At 40.3% G+C, this 17,747-nt stretch overlaps 1 protein-coding gene across 2 annotated transcripts in view; it reads right to left on the bottom strand.

Annotated features, from left to right (window-relative positions):
- Positions 1-9,750, bottom strand: part of ANO10 (anoctamin 10) — a 143,611-nt gene extending 133,861 nt beyond the window's left edge. The window contains exons 1-2 of one of the 2 annotated variants that reach the window (XM_059486977.1): positions 9,594-9,750; positions 1,902-1,942 (exon numbers count right to left, since the gene is read on the bottom strand). In XM_059486977.1, coding sequence (XP_059342960.1) covers positions 1,902-1,932 — 31 coding nt within the window. In that variant the 5' untranslated portion in view covers positions 1,933-1,942; positions 9,594-9,750. The remainder of the gene's footprint in view (positions 1-1,901; positions 1,943-9,593) is intronic. The other variant, XM_059487009.1, reaches the window with a different exon arrangement.
- Between the last annotated feature and the right edge of the window lie 7,997 nt (positions 9,751-17,747).

The raw sequence follows: 17,747 nt of genomic DNA, 5'->3' as shown, positions 1-17,747 counted from the left end.
TGAGTGCAAAATGGGTGATGAGGTTCCTACAGTTTAAGGCTAACATTGAATTACCTTATTATGTTATTAATAACAATTGCGTTAAAATTTTAGTAATTAAATTTCAATTAATGTGTTTGTCAGAGTAAGATACAGTGACATTTTACCAATTTTCAATGACATTTTTTGTCAGATTATAAGGGATCTTTCCAAAAGTATTATAAACATTATTAAATTGCATTCCTGCAAATGGAGGGTAAGTTATTTTTTGAGTCACACTTGGCACAATTTTTACATTCTGATAGAAATTTTAATATAAGTGTGTTCAGGCAGTACAAGCACTGTTTGTGTCAAACTATGAAAGCTTTGATTCATAAACACTGAGCAACAAAGCTGATTGTAATCTGTAAGGTACAAGGAAGACACATCTCTTCCATTTCACAGTGTGTCCATCTGATTAGAAACATTTAGTTTTTACTTAGGTATCTATTTCCAAATAAGATCATCACAGAACAAAAAGCCCTGTCCAACAAAATGGAAACAACATAAAAAGAGAAGGATCAGCCTGCCTAAGCCAGGAAGAAGTGAGAGAAATCATTCTCAAATTATTACCAAGGAGGACCAAGTAAAGGATAAAACATGTGTAAGATGTTATTCATCATTTATATGCGAAGAAAAATAAATTTAAATTTAGGCAAACAGCATCCTAGCCTGTGCCAGAAATACTGTGACTAGCAGGAATAGGACAGTGGTCTCTCCCTGGACTTTGCACTGGTCAGGCTACACCTCAAGTCCTGTGTCCAGTTCTAAGCCCCTCACTCCAAGGAAGACACTGAGATGCTGGAGCAAGTCCAGAGAATGGCAAGGAAGCTGGTGCAAGGAAGAGATCACAAGTGCTATGAGGAACAGCCGAGGGATCAGGGATTGTTTAGCCTGGAGAAAAGAAGACTCAGAGGAGACCTTATCATTCTCTGCAACCACCTGAAAGGAGCGTGCAGCAAGGTGGATGTTGGCCTTTTCTCCCAGGCAACCAGTAGGACAAGAGGAAATGGCCTCAAGTTGCACCAGGGAAGGTTTAGATTGGGTATGAGGAAAAATTTATTCACTGTCAAGGCTTGGAATAGGCTGCCTAGGGAAGTGGTTGAGTCACCATCCCTGGAGGTATTTAAAAGCCGTGTAAATGTGGCACTTAGGGACATGGATTAGTGATGGACTTTGCATTGCTGGGTTAACAGTTGGACTCAATGATCTTAGAGGCCCTTCCAACCTAAATGATTCTATCTTTATTGTCTCACTATTAGAGTAGCCTGCACAGCTGGGCAATATGAGGGAGATCCAGCAGTCAAGTGATCTTTATGTTTTAGGAAAGTGAATAAAGTCAGTAATTTTACTGTACATGGAGAAGTGTTTCAAAGTGTCATCACAGAACTTTGAAAACAATGCATGTTTTCTGATTTTCTTTTGAGATGCATGTGTCAGTGTTTAGGATGCCCCAAATAACTAGAAAATTGGGTTACAGAGCCTCCCTGAATTTGTGAAAATAATATATGAATTCATGTAAAAACTTCACAATTAACCACTGGGGTCCAGTTAACATAATTGTGATAGTGTTAGGAGCAAAAAGGCTGAATTTTGCTGCATTTAGACAAATGGAGCCATGAGGTAAATAAGGTTGCAGTGCTTCTGATTAATCTCTATGGCCTTCTGTTTCTACTAGCTATCCCTTAATTCCTAAAACAATGTAGTTTACTAGACTTCACCATTCACCTGCTGTGGAATAGCATCCTATATCCTGTGATCACTGGCCTACTCAGAAGTAAGTCATCACTGGAATTTTCAATACATTCAGTTGGACTGCCTCCATTACTGAATAGAGATACAACACCTGATTGGCATACAACACCTTTTTTTTTTTCTCTTACCTGGAGACTTCGTCAATTGTAAAGGCTGCATTTAGCATGTCCTGCAAAAACAGGAAAAAAGAAAAAGCTGTGCATTTTGTATGTTTCAATTTGAAGATAATTTTCTTTCTTCGCATATTTTGTATTGTAGACAATGGTGTCTATCATTCTACCTGGGCAGGACATACTTGGGTTATCTGTTAGTGCATGGCTAGAAACAGTAAATTGGTTAATTACTATGATTTACTGGCTAGCATAGTTTAACACATTCTAACAAAATGTGCAGTCTGGATTCCTTGGCAGCCATGATGCCATGCCTGGGGCTGTGCCTCAAAGAGGCAGTCCCTGACTATACTGTGTGATGCAGCCTTGCAGCCTTTTGTGTTTTTCAAATACCTGTTTTAATAATATTTCTGCCTGGATTTAGGAACTGAATGAAGATTATTCTAAAAAGCTGAAAGAGCTTGAACAAGGTTTGGGCATGTCAAGTTCAGGGATTTGTTATTCAGCAAAAGTCCTTCCAGCCACTACCTTCAAAGTAACACTCACTGAAGATAACAACATGATAAATCCCCTTCCAGTCCTATGCTGAGGGCTCTGGATTATGAATGGGAATTGCTGTAGGAGGGCTGAAGAAGTTAATGATTCCAGTTGTCTTTCACCTCCTGTGCCTGAATTCAGCTGTTGGACAACCACAGCATGAGGCTTTAAGGCAAACCAAAATCAGAGAGAAGGAACACCATCAGCCATTCCAAATGACATCAGATATGTACATGGTGGTTTTTATCATGCTTTGTGAACTATTTAATGTGTTCTTACAGACAACTTCATGAGGTTATCTGTATTGTTTGTAAATGCCACACCTCTGTATAATCCATTTTACTCTAATTTTTAAGTAACTTGAAGCATAACTTGGGAACTGGTCTTTTATGGAGCTCTTGATTATGAAGAGATGAGTTTTGTAGGTTTTCTAGCTGGTTCTTCACAGTGTCATAAACTGATTTCTCTAGGGAAATACATTCACTTATATAGTTAGGCAAGGGCTGTAGCACTGACAGACTGCTGGCAAAGCATTTGTAGATTTGACAGCTGTCCAACAGTTTTGAATCTAAAGACACTGAGATCTGTTTTCCTTTCTTGCAATGTACATGTTCCACTGTAAGATACATTTCCCAGCCTGGATATAATCTCTTTGTTTAACTGATATCCCCTAGTATGAATTGTACACCTGTTTATTCTCACTATTGCTTGGAAAATAATTAAACTGTAAAACTACAAAACTACAGATATCCTACTGCTATTAATTGCTATTTCTAAGGGCCCAAACTTGTCATTATTACTGATGTCAGTCTAGTTTTATGTACTACATCTACATACTCAGATTCATATCTTCACCTTCATTTTCAGGTGACCCAATTACATGAATACAGGTTTTTAGTCATCAAAGACTTTAAAACAGAAATTAAAATTGCAGGCCTTGAATAAATCAATCTTAATTTTTTGGTCAAAATAAAAAATAAATGTGATATAAATGTGATCACTGGACTTCACAAAATTATGGCCCTTGCCCCCTTAGAAACCAACAACACCAAGAGAAGAATATTGAACTAATGAATATAGCACCATTTGAAATGTTCAGTGAAACATTTTAGCAATCACTGAAGTAAGACTAGCTATTAAAGAAAAATGGGATGAGTCAAAAGAGAAAGCCTTTTGCCGTGAGCTCATCTACAGCATACTGACAAGAAAAGTACTGACAGAACTAGGAGGTGAGCATATGCTATTGTTAACTGACTGCATGTGCTGATCTAGTTCAGCATGTACTTTTGGTATCCAGCTAGTTCCTTGAATGCAAAGTCAGGTACAGTTTTTCAACATCTGCATTCACGTGGGTCCCAGTGCTGTCATCAAATGTTCAGAGCACAGGGTAATAAAGATTTATGATCTCTTCTGGCACTTCGAGGGAACACAAGGCACTCAAAGTGAATCTGAAAAAATATTTAACCTGACTTGTCTGCTACAGTCATACATTCAAAAACACCATACACAAAATATTTCTAATGTAAAATATATTTTATAAAGATTCCAACTTAATAGAGACTAGTATGTTATCTTTCTTAGTATCAAGTCTTTAACTTAAAATCTAGTACTGTGAGTCTGTACAGTAAAACCTTGATTTTATCAAGGTCTTTGAATTTCTCTTTTATTTCTGTAGTCTATAATTCTATAATCTGATTTGAAGCACACTCAGATATAGCAAACCTAATTTTAGGAAGAATTTATTTTAGTAAAAATCATCTCCAATCAGCAATTATAAATGCAATGTAGTAGAAAACAGAAATTCTATTTCTGTTCTCAGTTCCTTCTGAAGCAGATGTTAAGTGTTTGCCAAGAGGGAATGGCAGAGGAGTGTAGTATTTGCCCTGTTTTAAGTTGCAGAAGGGAGTGCTCCCTTGTGCAGGGTACTACAGTGAAATAACCTAAGCAAAACATTAAATTAAAGAATTCTCCATTCATAATGTCAAATGTCAAGTACAAGTCAAAAAAAGATTACCAATTAATGTTGCCCTTAAAAATCTTTTGCCTGGGGTATCTGAAGTCATGTACTAAAAACAAAGAATGGAATGCAAATTCCATTTGGGATTTCTTCCTTTTTCAGGAAAAATAATGTTTTACTTTGGCATGACATTATATAACCAGGAGTCTGTGTTCACTTCAGATTTTATGAGGGTGTCAGGTGTCTGGGTACAGACAATCTCAGCCACTCCAGCCTAGGTGTGAGTGGGTGTATTTAAAGCTGTATGTGAGTCACAGCAAGTCTCACTAGTATTGCATGTAAGGCCCTGGAACTCATGGGAACTCATATAAAGCTTTATATGTTACTGCATTACTGGGGGGGTGCAGGGGGGCTCTACACAAAGTCAGCAGATGAAGGCTTCTGTCTTCTGTGCCGGCCAGGCATTGCAGGTGCACACCCTGGCCAACCTGAGCTGTGTGGCAAGAACCCACTGTCCTGGAGCCTCATAAGGCAGAAACACACAGTGCGTGGAGCAGCAGTGCAGGCAGAGACGGACCTTTCTTGGAGACAGCCACAGCTTCTCCCCAGGTGCCTGGCACTGGTGGCTCTGAGAGAAGCTGCAGTGCTACACTCACAGCACCAGTTCCCTGCACTGCCACAGGGAACAACCTGGTGAAGGCCAGTGTGGAGGTGTGGGAGGATTCATCCATTGCTTCATGAAATCCACACCTGCAGCAGCATGATTCTTTCTCACTTAACTCTGAGAGAACCTGACTGCTCTTCCAGACACTCTGGAAATGTGGGGAAATCCTGACTGACTGTCAGCACCCATTTATGTTGTCACTCTGAAGCTGACATCTTGCTAACAGAAGTAAGAGTAAGAAGCAGGGCTGGTTCTGTCCCCCAGCTGAACCAGCTTGTCTGAACTGAAATTCCACCTCCAGACTAAGTGAAGTGGTTTCAGGTGTCCACAAGCAGTCATCGTGGCAGTGTGAGTGCACAAATAACGTGCAATCCCCCAGGCACTTATAACGTTAGGACTGGTGGCAAGGGTTGAAAAGCTGCCCTTAGTGGTATTTAACAATATGTTCAGAGAGGTGGTTTTCCACATGTCAGATAGGCAGGTCCTGCAGAATTGAGGATCTCTGTATGTCTAGAAATATGGATCTGTGCAACAACTGGTAGGACAGGCTGTTCTGGGCCAGTTCCAGCTAAATATGGTTGTGTACTTGGAAATGGATGAGAATTTGTGCAGCTGCAGAGCTTTACCAATTCAGGGAAGTTGGAAACTCACACTAACCTAGGTTTGAAGCATCTAAAACATTCTGGGCATTTAATGTTCTTAGAAGCAGGGTGATTGGTAGAATTGGCAGCATTAGGTGGTAGCAGAATTAGGATGGGTACTGGCTATATTAGATGGTGTCAGTAACAGTATCCCACACTGAAGGTCATGGTCTACTTAGCAGCACTGACACAGCATGCTGGAATACTAGCGATATCAGCATCATCTATCCAGAAGAAACACATTTTGTGAATATACTTGGATTTTGCATATCCTTTGATTAGGCACCTGTTAATAAGCAATACTGAGTTACCAGATACATTGGATTTTTTTCCTTGATCATTAGCAAAGTACTCAAATATACATTCCCCTCTGACTTTTTAAAGGAGGACCTTAAATTCAAAGGTGAAATGTGTTTTGCCTTCAGTGGACAGTATTTGTGTCCCACTTAGTTAAATGATCTTTTAGGAGACCTCAATATGCTCATGGGACTTGATTCTATGACCAAAGTAATGTTTTATGATAAATACGATGAACAACAATATGCTTAAGTTTCCCAATATGCTTAAATGTTAACACTGATTTAAAAAATACAGAACTCTTACAGTAAGATGTAATATTATTTGCACAATATAATTTAAGTTATTTTTATGGACATTTTGCAGCTTACTTTATACATTGCTATCTTTTTTTATTATGTTACATGGATCTGCAATTTTTTTTTTTAATTTGTTTGTCATGGAATGATTACATTTAATTATTGTTTTATTCACTGTGACATCATTCATTTTCTGAGGGATATAGTGGGTAATAAAGGTACTTCACAAATTTGGGGGTTTTTAATTTCAAAAGCCATAAACATTTATTTATTATTTTTAATGTCCATGTTTGGTATAGGACAAATTCAACATCATCTGAACCTATTTGAACAAGGAGGAAAATTGTAAAAAAATTATAGTTCATTGAAAGACCAGAAGAAACAATACCTTAGCCTTTAACTGACATTTACTAAAGCTTCTTCCATACTAGATAACAAAATCAAATAAAAATTGAATCCAGGTAATATAGCCAGTACTGTACTCTGTACAGTGTGGAGTCTGTTCTTACATAACTCACACATGCATGATTTTTTAATGTGATTTATTTGTCTTGACTCCACTAAGTTCAGCCCATGTAACTGAAGAATGAATGTTTATATTTCCAGGGCTGCAGATCAGTGCTCTGACACATCTAGGTGAGGAATTGGTTCCCCAGATAGGTTCCTCCACACTGCTGGTACCTGAAGGAGTGTCAGCCGAGGCTCCCCGGGTGACCTTTCAGCTGCCACTCACAGAGATTATCTGCATGATCTAGAGCCACTTGACACACCCTTGGGTATCAAATTGATCTGCAGAGGGCTGGCAGAGACACCACAGGACTGAAGACAGACCTGCACCGTCCTGAAGCAGCAGTGGAAGTACAGGAGATACACCACACAGCAGTGAAAATGGTGCTAGACAGATATGCTTAAGCAGCTTATTTAGGTTGTTGCTTCTCTAGCTAGGTGGGCATTTTATCTGTCTTCTCAAGAGATTTCTGCATCAGCCTCAAAAGCCAACAGTTCTCCACACAAGAAATTACCCAACAAGGGCATGACTGCATACATTTTTCTCATTTTGATTAGTAAGCATAAGTATTATTTTTTCTTTTGCACGGCCTACAGTAACACCTTCAAACATACATCTTTCTATTATTTCTCCATCACTACAAACCATAATGAAACTTTGGGTGTGCCCACAAAGAAAATACACAGTATTAAATAAACATTCAATTCAGTATGATTACTTAGCCACACACCAGTAAGCACACGGAATGTTTTGACAAGAGTAAACTTTAAAAGTTTCCCCTTTCTTCTCAGAATTGCTTTACATGACCAAACACTCTACACAACAAAACCAAGATATGCCTGTAGGACAGGGAGGTAAATGTGTGCTATGTTTAATCCAGTCAGCATAGTTACAAGAAGCAGCGTAGATGCAGCAGCATAGGCCAGATATTATATACATTTATACATTATATAAATCAGAATACAAGCCATACAAAAATCTAGCAACATGCTCTGAACCTTCTTGTTGTTTTCTTAGGCTTCCAGGAATCAGTGACCAAAGGATTGAGATGTGATTTGTCTCTGGCCACTAACTTCAATGCCAATCAAGACACACCTCCCATTGCCTACTCCCTTATCTACAGTTCTGTCACCTCAGTCTTCAGCAGCACCACATTCCATTATTTCTGTCACATGAAAAAGTACTTCCTGATTTTTTTTTTTCATCTATACCATGATTCTCAGGATCCTCCTAATTATTGTATTGTGAGTTTTGTGAATGCTTGCTCCTTGTTTTCCTTTCCACACCATCCATTGCTTTAAAGCTTTTTCTTGTACTGCTTTCCATCATCACTCTTCCAGGCCAGGAATTCTAAACTATTTAGCTTCTCCACACATGAGAGAATAACATGGTAGTTACTCTTTAACTCTGAAAGTCTCTGCCACACTTCCATCAACTTCCTCTTGTCCTAGGCTACTATACCTTTTTCAGAGTGGCATAAGCAAAACTCCATACAGGAGTAAGAATACTTCAGTCCCAATTAAAATGCTTGATTTAGTCCTTCTGTATACTTACTTTCCCTATCCTGTGACTAAAACAGAAGAATTCATGTAAGGCATTGCAGGAAATAACTTGCAGCCAGAGCACTGCAAAAATTAAATTTAATCTCTCTCTCTGTGTTTATTTCTAAATATTAATATTCTTATAAGTTACACAGTGATTGGCCTTTACTTGGCATAATTGTGGAACTGACTGTAAAGAAATGCAATAGTAAGCTGTTTGATGTTACAGAGGGTATATTATACCTAAACCCACAGATCTGCAATCAAATACACAAGTTCTGCTGAAACCAAGGTGCCAGGCAAACCAACAACTACATTTAATACCCTGAAAAATATTCAATAACAATCCATTTGTGTTGCCCAAAGCACAGGAAAAAAAGCAAGATTAAACCAAGTATCTCATGTAGAAGAGAAAAGCGTATCCAAGCAACAACACTAAGACTCAAAAGAAATAGGTCATGTGAAGAGAAGCACTAAATTTAGTAATTAAATGTATATTCAGCAGAAAAGATAAAGAAGCTTTAGTGAAATAACCTAAAGAAAAACAAAAGAAATTAAGAGATTTCTAAAGCTGGGAGACACATGAAGACAAAAGATGTGCACTTGGTTGCAACTGTACTACTGAAAAGAAATTTCATGATAGTTAGCTGAGTTAAATTTGTATGAAACATGAAATAACTCAGAGCAGATTTTGGTACAGTATTGTATTTTTGGTCAGAAGCTTGATAAGAGCTCTAGTTCATTCGGTCTCTGCGCAAGCAGACTGAAGTCATGATATGTTAAGCTGTACAAAAGTACAATGCTAAAACTTTTACCGATATCACAGGGTCTTGCAGGCAGCCACTACTGTTTGCTTTTCATTGTAATTGGGTTGGTGACAGAGCTCTGCTCCATTACACAGAGTCACACACATGACTTAATGAAAAGGTGTGACCACAGCTGCTGTTGGCATCCCATCTGAGCCCAGTCAGTTCAGCTGAAGAACTTGCTCACCAAGCAGCTTACCTTGAGGTGTGACAGCTACCTGTCTGGAGCCACAGATGTGGTAACACTGGAAGAATCACTCTGTTCCACAATTTTTTGCAAAAAAACCTGAAATAGTACCCTTTTCCTCCCTGAAGGATTTCTACTCCATTTCAGAGACTGTCTTGTTAAATCCTTGAACACTCATGGATGGCATTTTTTGTAACAGGGGAGTTTCTGCCACTTCAGATGCACCAGCTCACAAGAGCTTCTCTTCCACTCTTAAATTGCAGGTTTTCTCACCTTTGGATAAGGTCTGAACTCCATGGGAACTCCCTGCAAACACAAAGGCAGATCATGCAGCTGCAGGACAGCTAAATTAGGACCTCAGGAGGAACACAGAACTCTCAGCAGCCAGGAAAGTAAAGGGCTGACTCATGAGCAGCAGAGCCACTTGTCCTTTCCTCCTACTTAGCTCAAGACTCAGCAGAAGCTGTGCTCTGGGGGTGATTGCTTCCCACAGCAATAGTTCAGCACCATTCTGCTGCTGTGGGAAGCAGCAGTTTCAAAGCCAGCCCTCTCCTGAGGTCCTGTGGGAAATATCAGTGGCAGAAAGAGTACACTTCTCTCAGAAATGACAGCATATTTTCATTCAGAAGGGTAAAAAACCAACAAAAAAATGCAGCATATATGCTGCTATATACTGCAGCAATTTGAACATTATGATTATAGAAATACATATTTCATGTTTAATATAAATTCATCCTGTCAATTTACTGTCTCTGGGAGTAGCCATTGACTTTGCTCTGAGGGCACTGCTGAGAGTAGTGGGCAGAACAGGATTATCTAATGATGCTAAATTTGCCTTTATTTATCAGTAACTGACATAGCAAAAAATACTGGCTGAAACCCAAACATGGCAAGTGTGGGGTTGGAACTAAGATATGTGGTATAAAGGGTAGCCCTGTGGTTTGAATGTGAATGCAAAGGTTGAGTATATTTAGGAAGGACAGTGCCTATCTGTATGTCATCAGCACTCAGTACACCAACAAAACAAAACAAACAAAACAAAAAAAAGCCATGGAGAGCAAGAGAAGCAGCAGTTATGCCTCCAAGAGAAAGCTGAAAGAACAAACTGTAAGCAGATCTTAGGCTCTGTGTACTTTGATTCTCTTTCTTTCTAAGGAAATAGGACTTTCTGAACATTTTTTTTTTGTAAATTAAAACAGTGCACCATAGAAATAACTGGCACAGCATTCCCTTTTTTTTTTTTTTTACTCATAAGGCTGAATATGGCCAGCAACAGAGGTTACAAAGTAGAGGGGGAGAAGTACTTTAAACTGAACTTAAGCAGCTACTCATTTTGACATTGCTTTACAAAATTGATCTTTATGTTGAAAAAGCCAAACTCCAAGAAAAGTATTTTCCACTCTACTACTACTTACTATTGCCATTTTCTACAAGCTAGAATGAGTACAAATAACAACTATTTCTTTTTTTGCCTTATTGAACCCTAATACTTAATTATCAAAAGAGAACAATAAAAAAGGACATTTTCTCTCAAAAGAAGAATTATAACAAAACATGTTGACTGGCTTTAAATACTGCTTTCAGTGTTCTCTTCACACAAACAAAGAAGAAGACTTTACTAGTAAAGGTAATTATTCTTTATTCATGTTGTATACATAAATAACTGGGACCTAACAGGGATGAAAAACTCTGAGCTATTTTGATTAATCTGGTTGAAAACACTTATTGCATTTCAAGTACAGAGGTATCAAAATAATATTTTGACCAAAAAAAAGCCTGTAATAAGAACTTATTTCACAAGAGAAATGATTGGAAATTCTCAGGTTCAGAGTTTACCAGATACCAAGTACAATACCCATAGGAGGCTTCCTGTATTTACTCATGGCAGATGATTGTAGACTGTTGACCAGTTTAGTATTACAACATATGCTTTAGGGATCAAAATGAAACAAAAGGAAAAAAAAAAAGAGATGTGGTTTTATGTACAAAGGAAACTCCAAAATATTGCACAAGTTTTTATTTACAACCAACAGGGTGAAGATGAGATCCAGATTACACCACAGAAGTTGCGCTGTGTTTCATAGGTAAATTAATTTAACAAGGAGCAGGATTGTGAGGAGGATTTTTTGGTTTGAAATCTTCCACTAGTATCAAATGGAGAGGTATGGGCTCCAGGCCATGAGATGGGACAGTGGGTGTACTGCTGGGCAGGATCCACTTGTTACGAAAGCCTGTAGTGATAGGAAAAGGGACAATATTTTCAAACTTCAAACCAGAAGATTTATAGTTGGTATAAGCATGAACTTTCTTATGATGAGAGTAGTGAGATACTGGATCAGATTGCCCAGAGAAACTGAGGATGCCCCATCTCTAGGGGTGCTCAAGTTCAGGTTGATAGGGTTCTGAGTAACCTGGTCTAGTGGAAGGTGTCCCTGCTCACTGCAGTGGGATTGGACTAGACAACCTTTAAAGCTCCCTTCCAACCCAAACCCTTCTTTGATTCTATGGTTCTATGACATTATAAACAATCAAAATAGAGGGCTGCAAGGTCCTGAGAAAGTCATATTAACAGCCTCACTATACTTACCACATTTCTGATTATGAAGATGCACTCAGCCTGTACTTAAAGTGACAATGACAGTCTATGTTCATACCACTGGCAACTTTTTTCCAGTACTCTACCCGTCAAAAACATTTTTCCTAATGTTTAATCTAAAATATTCTGGTTGCAATTTCTGCTCCTGGTGGGCATAGAAAGGAAGTTATTCCCATCTCATCAGTAACTTCTCATATACTTGCTGACTGTTGTCATTCTCCTACTCTTACTCTTCTCTAATTAACCAGTCTGAAATAATTTGCTATTATCTTTAGGTCCATTGAAATTCTGGTTTCTCTTCAGGTGGTCCACATAATTTTTCACATGCAGCACTCAAAACTAGCTTTACAACTCTTAAGCAAAGCAGAATTCCTTGCCTGGTCTTGCAAACTCTAATCCTCATAATACATCCCAGCAGAATGCTTATCTTTTTTTTTTTTGCAACAACAAGCCATGGTTGACTCACACCCAGTCTGTGACCACTCAAAGCCTGAGTTACTATTGTACAGAATTTCTACCTAATCAGTTTGCCCTACCAGCTGATTATTCCTGCCTAGAGCTGTATCTGGTTTGGCTGAATAACTTTCAATTTTTTTTTCATATTTCTAACTGAAGATAATTTTTTATTTTGTCTCTGCCCTCAGCATACCTTTTCCCTCCCAGTCTGATACATATATCAATTTGATAAGCATTTTCTCTTTTATAAGAATGCATCCATGTCACCAGATTCTGAATCTGTGCAATCCAACTTGATACACATTTCCATTTTGATGGAAAACCACTCTGTAATTCTGGTTTTCCAACAAGTGTTGCACACACTTACCTGCAGACCAACATGGAACACACATTCCATACGGGCAGCACAGAAAATCAAGACATACTGAATCTAGAGCTCTTCTTTATCCATAAGGTATGTCATGTGGTTGTAAGGGCAATTAGATTTTTGAGATGTGAGTTCTTGTTGCCAGTTACTCATCCCTATATTATTTTTCAGGAATGTACAAATACATTTTTCACTATTTTTCTAAAAAACTTAATTTGCTTAATAATGTCATACCTTTTTTCTCCTTCCTCTCTCCACCAGGCTTGTGACTTTACAGCCTCCCTCTATCCCACCTAGCATCCATAACTTCTCAAATACATTGATTACTGACACTGAGATTCTGTTAGCAAGAGCTTTAAATACTCTAGGCCATAGTTAAAGAGAGAATTCAGGTCAATTTGAAAATATGTGGCTTATACATTCCACCTTTTCTTAACTGAAAATGCACCTCACTAATGCATTAGTTTCATTATTTTACTACCTTAGATAGTGAAATCTAGAAGGTACTGCATTCCTGACACCTTTTAGTCTTCTCACTTCACAATTAGAGTACACTTTCTATTTCACACAATTAATGAGCTTCTGGAGTGATGTGGGGGTTTTATTTTGCTTGCTAGTTGTATTTCATCTCATGCTTGTCTTTCTGATTTTGTTCTCACATGCTTCTGTTGTACTTTTATTTTCAGCCCTAACAACCAACATAAAAGCTAACTTACTTTCTCCTTTCCTGTAGGTTTCTCTCCTACAGTTTGAGTGATTTAGCCAGGCTGGTTTCTTAACTCCAAGTTCATTGAAAACTGCCTTCCTGACTCCTGTGGGGTTCATGTTGATCATACTCCTTGTTCTGGTCCTGCAGATCACTAATCTCTCATCACTCTACCATGTCATGTACAGTCTCAACTAGTGCTTACCCTGACCTTTTCAGTTACTTGCTTCTTTCTGTCTGTAATCAAAACTAGAATAGCTTTACTGCACTGTGCAGACTTCTCCAGAAAATCTGGAAGGCTCAGTTGTCTCCAGCCTTGGGTTCATGTAGGTATTGACAGGTGAGGGAGACAAAACAAGAAGGTTGTGACACTGCTTAAATTACACGCTCTGCCTCACGCAGCAAATGTCTCATCATCATGGGTTCTTCACAGGGACCATGTATGACCCAGACAGACACAGTCACAGCACTCTTTCACCCACCTGAAAACATGAGACCTTGTCTCTCCTCAACCACTCCTGTGTCTAGGAGGGAATTTAGGTTAGTCACGTGTGAGTCATGAACTCTGGAATAGCCAAGCATGACAAGATGTAAGTTCTGCCTAGGAACACAGCCTGTCACGGGCTCAGCTGCTGAATACGCTGATATATTAATAAATATGTATCTAAGCCCCCTCTTTGCAATTCACTCGCTCCTTGAACACTTAAAACTTCTTCTGGCCTTCTCGTAGCTGACTCTTGCACACAGTTGCTCAACTTTCTACTGCAACTGCCATGGGCACATTTTCAAAACATTGCCTTTAGGGCAGATAGAGGCTGTGAATGCAAACCCACCCTGAGATGGTGTGAACAGCAGCTCAGTCAGGACTGCTCTGTTCTATACTCCCATCACATGATCATGGTGAAGAAACCAGCAAAACTTTACTTACAATTCTCTTCAACTATACCTCTTTTCTTCAAGTGCCAAAATTCACAGACACTCTGGTTTGCCCCAAACATTCAGTCCAGGACTGGCCTCTTACAGTCATGGCTGTGTCATCGATTTCCTGGTTCACAGCCTGCTCTCAGAGTGGGATCAGACATGAGTCCTGGAAGGGACACAAGAAAGCCTGCCATCCTGTACAGCCAGGGTGTGAAAGGACAAGAGGCTGAGACAGACTGCCTTCCCATTCAGGGCAGGCCTTGGAAACGAGGAACATATTGATACACACTAGCTTCAAGGAGGGCCTCCCACATCACCAACATCCCTCAAAGCTTCCAGGAGTTTGGGAATCTGTACAAATAGCCCCCTTATGCCCGCCATAGGCAGACATGTGGTTGGAAGATGTTGACAAAGTGAATGTGAAGGAGGATTTCAGAGTACTTGAACAATTCTTGATCAACCTGTACTCATTTAGAACTCTGCATACACCCACATATATCTAGGAAACAGGAAAACATGGAGCAGACACACTAGGAACACAACAAGCATGTTGCCACTGGTCTCAAAGTGCCGCTCCAGTTTGGAGGGGAGCTCAGAGACAGAGTCCACAGAACAGTATCTTCAGAGAGATCAGAAGCTGAACAAGCTGCCCAGGGCTGCCATGGCTCTGCAGACAACTGGGGTCTGAGAGGGCCCAACAGTATGGATCTCCAGACTCCACTGGAAACTGACACAGTTCAGACTTTTTTTTTCTTCAATGACTCAGCCAAGGCTGAAACATCCTGCTGCATAGTACTGAGGTCCAGAATCAGGCAGAAGCTCAGTTAATGCAAGAATTCCTCCCACACCTCAGTAACACAAAGAGCCCTCCCCAGAGAAACACAGCCAACAGGACTCGGGGTGGAGTTCCTCATCTACATCTCCCAGTGCTGTTTGGGCTTCTGCTTAGGCTTAGCCACAGCTAACTCCAACCCCTGCACCTCCAGTTCCTGAGGCAGCTGACAGACAGCCTTCTGTCCTGAAGGAGCACACAGAGGAAGCCAAACCTCCAGGGACAGCAATACACGGACACGAGATCCCAGGGGCATTCTCCCAGGGCTCCACGGTCCTCTTGCCATCCCAAACAGGTTCATTTGCAGAAACCAATAAGTTTTATACTGCTTTCTCCCTGCTATTCTGAGGCCCCATCAAATGTCAAAATAAGAGCAGGCATAATAAATGTCCTTATTTTCATATAAACATGTTTAAACAGTCTTAGGCTGTAATACTTGGCCAAGTCAACGCTCTCTGCAGTTTGTTGCTCAGACTGATTTTAGCAAGCTGCAAACTGCAACTGCTGCAGTTTGGAGAAGTAGCTTACTCATGGGTAACATACCACTTATTGAATAGAATGGTAGTAAACTAATTCAATAATGAGGGCCAGATAGAAGCCCCACTAAATATCAACACAGAAAAGTGAGAGATTAAACAGTAGCAGGGACCACTCCTTTTGAGACATTTTCAGCATCCGGAATTTTTTTTGAAATACAAAAATGGATAAATTAATCTGAATTATTTGCTTCTCATTATAATACAGCTGTCCTTTATTCATTGACACTCCACTGCAACATTTGCCAACTGATGCACAACTCTCTTTCTTCTATCAGCATTATCACAGTCATTTCTTCATGCACAGAAATACAGCTGATTTATCCACATAATCAAATCAGCCCTGAAGAAAGTGAGTCATTCCTCAGTAAGAGAAAGAAGGGCTGCTAAGTGGGAGTAGGCTGCTTGTACAAGTATACTCTTAAACAAATGTAACCAATTACTGTTCGGGTGAGCACCACTGAATTAAAATCACAGAGATAATTGTGTCTGAACACTTGCACATTCCATGAGTAGGATGTAATCTCATTTATGAGGTTTTTAACTTACTATTCCATTGAAATTAGAAAGAAATAAAACCATAGCATTCAGAACTATTGATTCGGGCAGTTTGCAAATTCTAATGACCATCTTTACAAACCTTTGCCAGCGATCATATAGTTCTACACACACTGATAGCCACTTTTCTCGTAAATAAAATTTTTCAGCGCCACAATAAAAATAAATACACTCTCCTGAGAAAAATATCAGATTGCCAAACCATTGTGACACAGCCAAACAAACTTCAGCTGAGATTGTGTAATCTCAATAATCACTGTTGTCAAATTGCAGAATGGTTTTAGCTGAGAATTATTTCAGCTATTACCAAATTCACCTTATACTTTTTAATCAAAGGATTTCAGAAACCAAAAGAAACAGTAATCATCATTCCATTTGTTTTTCTAAAAACAGCTTTAGAGGTCAGTGACAAAATTCAGAAGAAATGCAAGACTTAAAATCTCGCCACTCCTTCCACTTGCTGCACATTGCTGCTTTGTTTCAATTAAGGTTTGTTGATTGCCCAATACCAATGCAGTTCTTATGCAGCTGAACAATAACACAACCAATAATATGAGATCAAATGCTATCTAAAACAAGCACACCCCAGCATTCTCCTCCCCATAGGCACGGCTGCACTTAAGTCTATCAAAACACTTAAAAATGACAATCGCAATAGGCATTCTATTTGGAATCGTCTTAGAGACAATTAATACTTAAGTTACATCCAGAACTCCTAATTTGCTTCTTATACATAAAAACAAACATTACAGCCTGGAACACCTAGTGCTGTCTAGCCCTGCTGCCCTCTTTGCAGGCCTCGCTGAGCGAGTTGGCCCAAGGAATGTCTGTGGGGGAGCCGACGCTTCAGTTTGGGTTCTGCCGCCTCTCCTGCTTTACTTGTCAGCTGGGTGCTGCCACGGGGGCATTGCCACCTCTCCAATGCCACTGCCCGGTGTTGTGTCCCTTTACTTTTAGCTTTACTTGTCAGCTGTGTGCCACGGGAGCATTGCCACCTCTCCAATGCCACTGCCCGGTGTCGTGTCCCCCTGTGCGCCACTCGGTGGGAAAACAGTGGGGTAGATATACTCAGTATGCCCGGTGTGTAGGGTGCGTACACAGCTATGTCCGCACAGTGTACAGTGTGCACGGTACAGGATATACACACACACACACCGCGGGCCCCGCGCTCACGGGGCAGGGACGCCCGGGAAGCCGCGGCCCCTCTGCACAGGCCTCATCTGTGCCGCCATCCTGGGATCAGAAGCCAACAAACGGGAGCCTTGCTCCAGCCATGCCGCTGGCTGGGGAGGGCCCGGGACCCACTCCTGTCGGTGGGGCACCCATGTGCCCAGTGCCCGCCCGACACCCACTCACACCCCGGGGTCCGCCCGCGGCGCTCCGGCACTGCCGGGCCGCGCACGGCGGCGCTCGGGGCTGTGGGTGGCCCCGCGGGGGTGACGCAGGCGGCGGGCG

The sequence above is a fragment of the Ammospiza nelsoni genome, chromosome 1 (genome assembly GCF_027579445.1).
Source record: "Ammospiza nelsoni isolate bAmmNel1 chromosome 1, bAmmNel1.pri, whole genome shotgun sequence".
NCBI lineage: Eukaryota > Metazoa > Chordata > Aves > Passeriformes > Passerellidae > Ammospiza > Ammospiza nelsoni.
The sequence above is the reverse complement of the archived record's forward strand: the minus strand, read 5'-3'. Positions and strand labels throughout refer to the sequence as shown.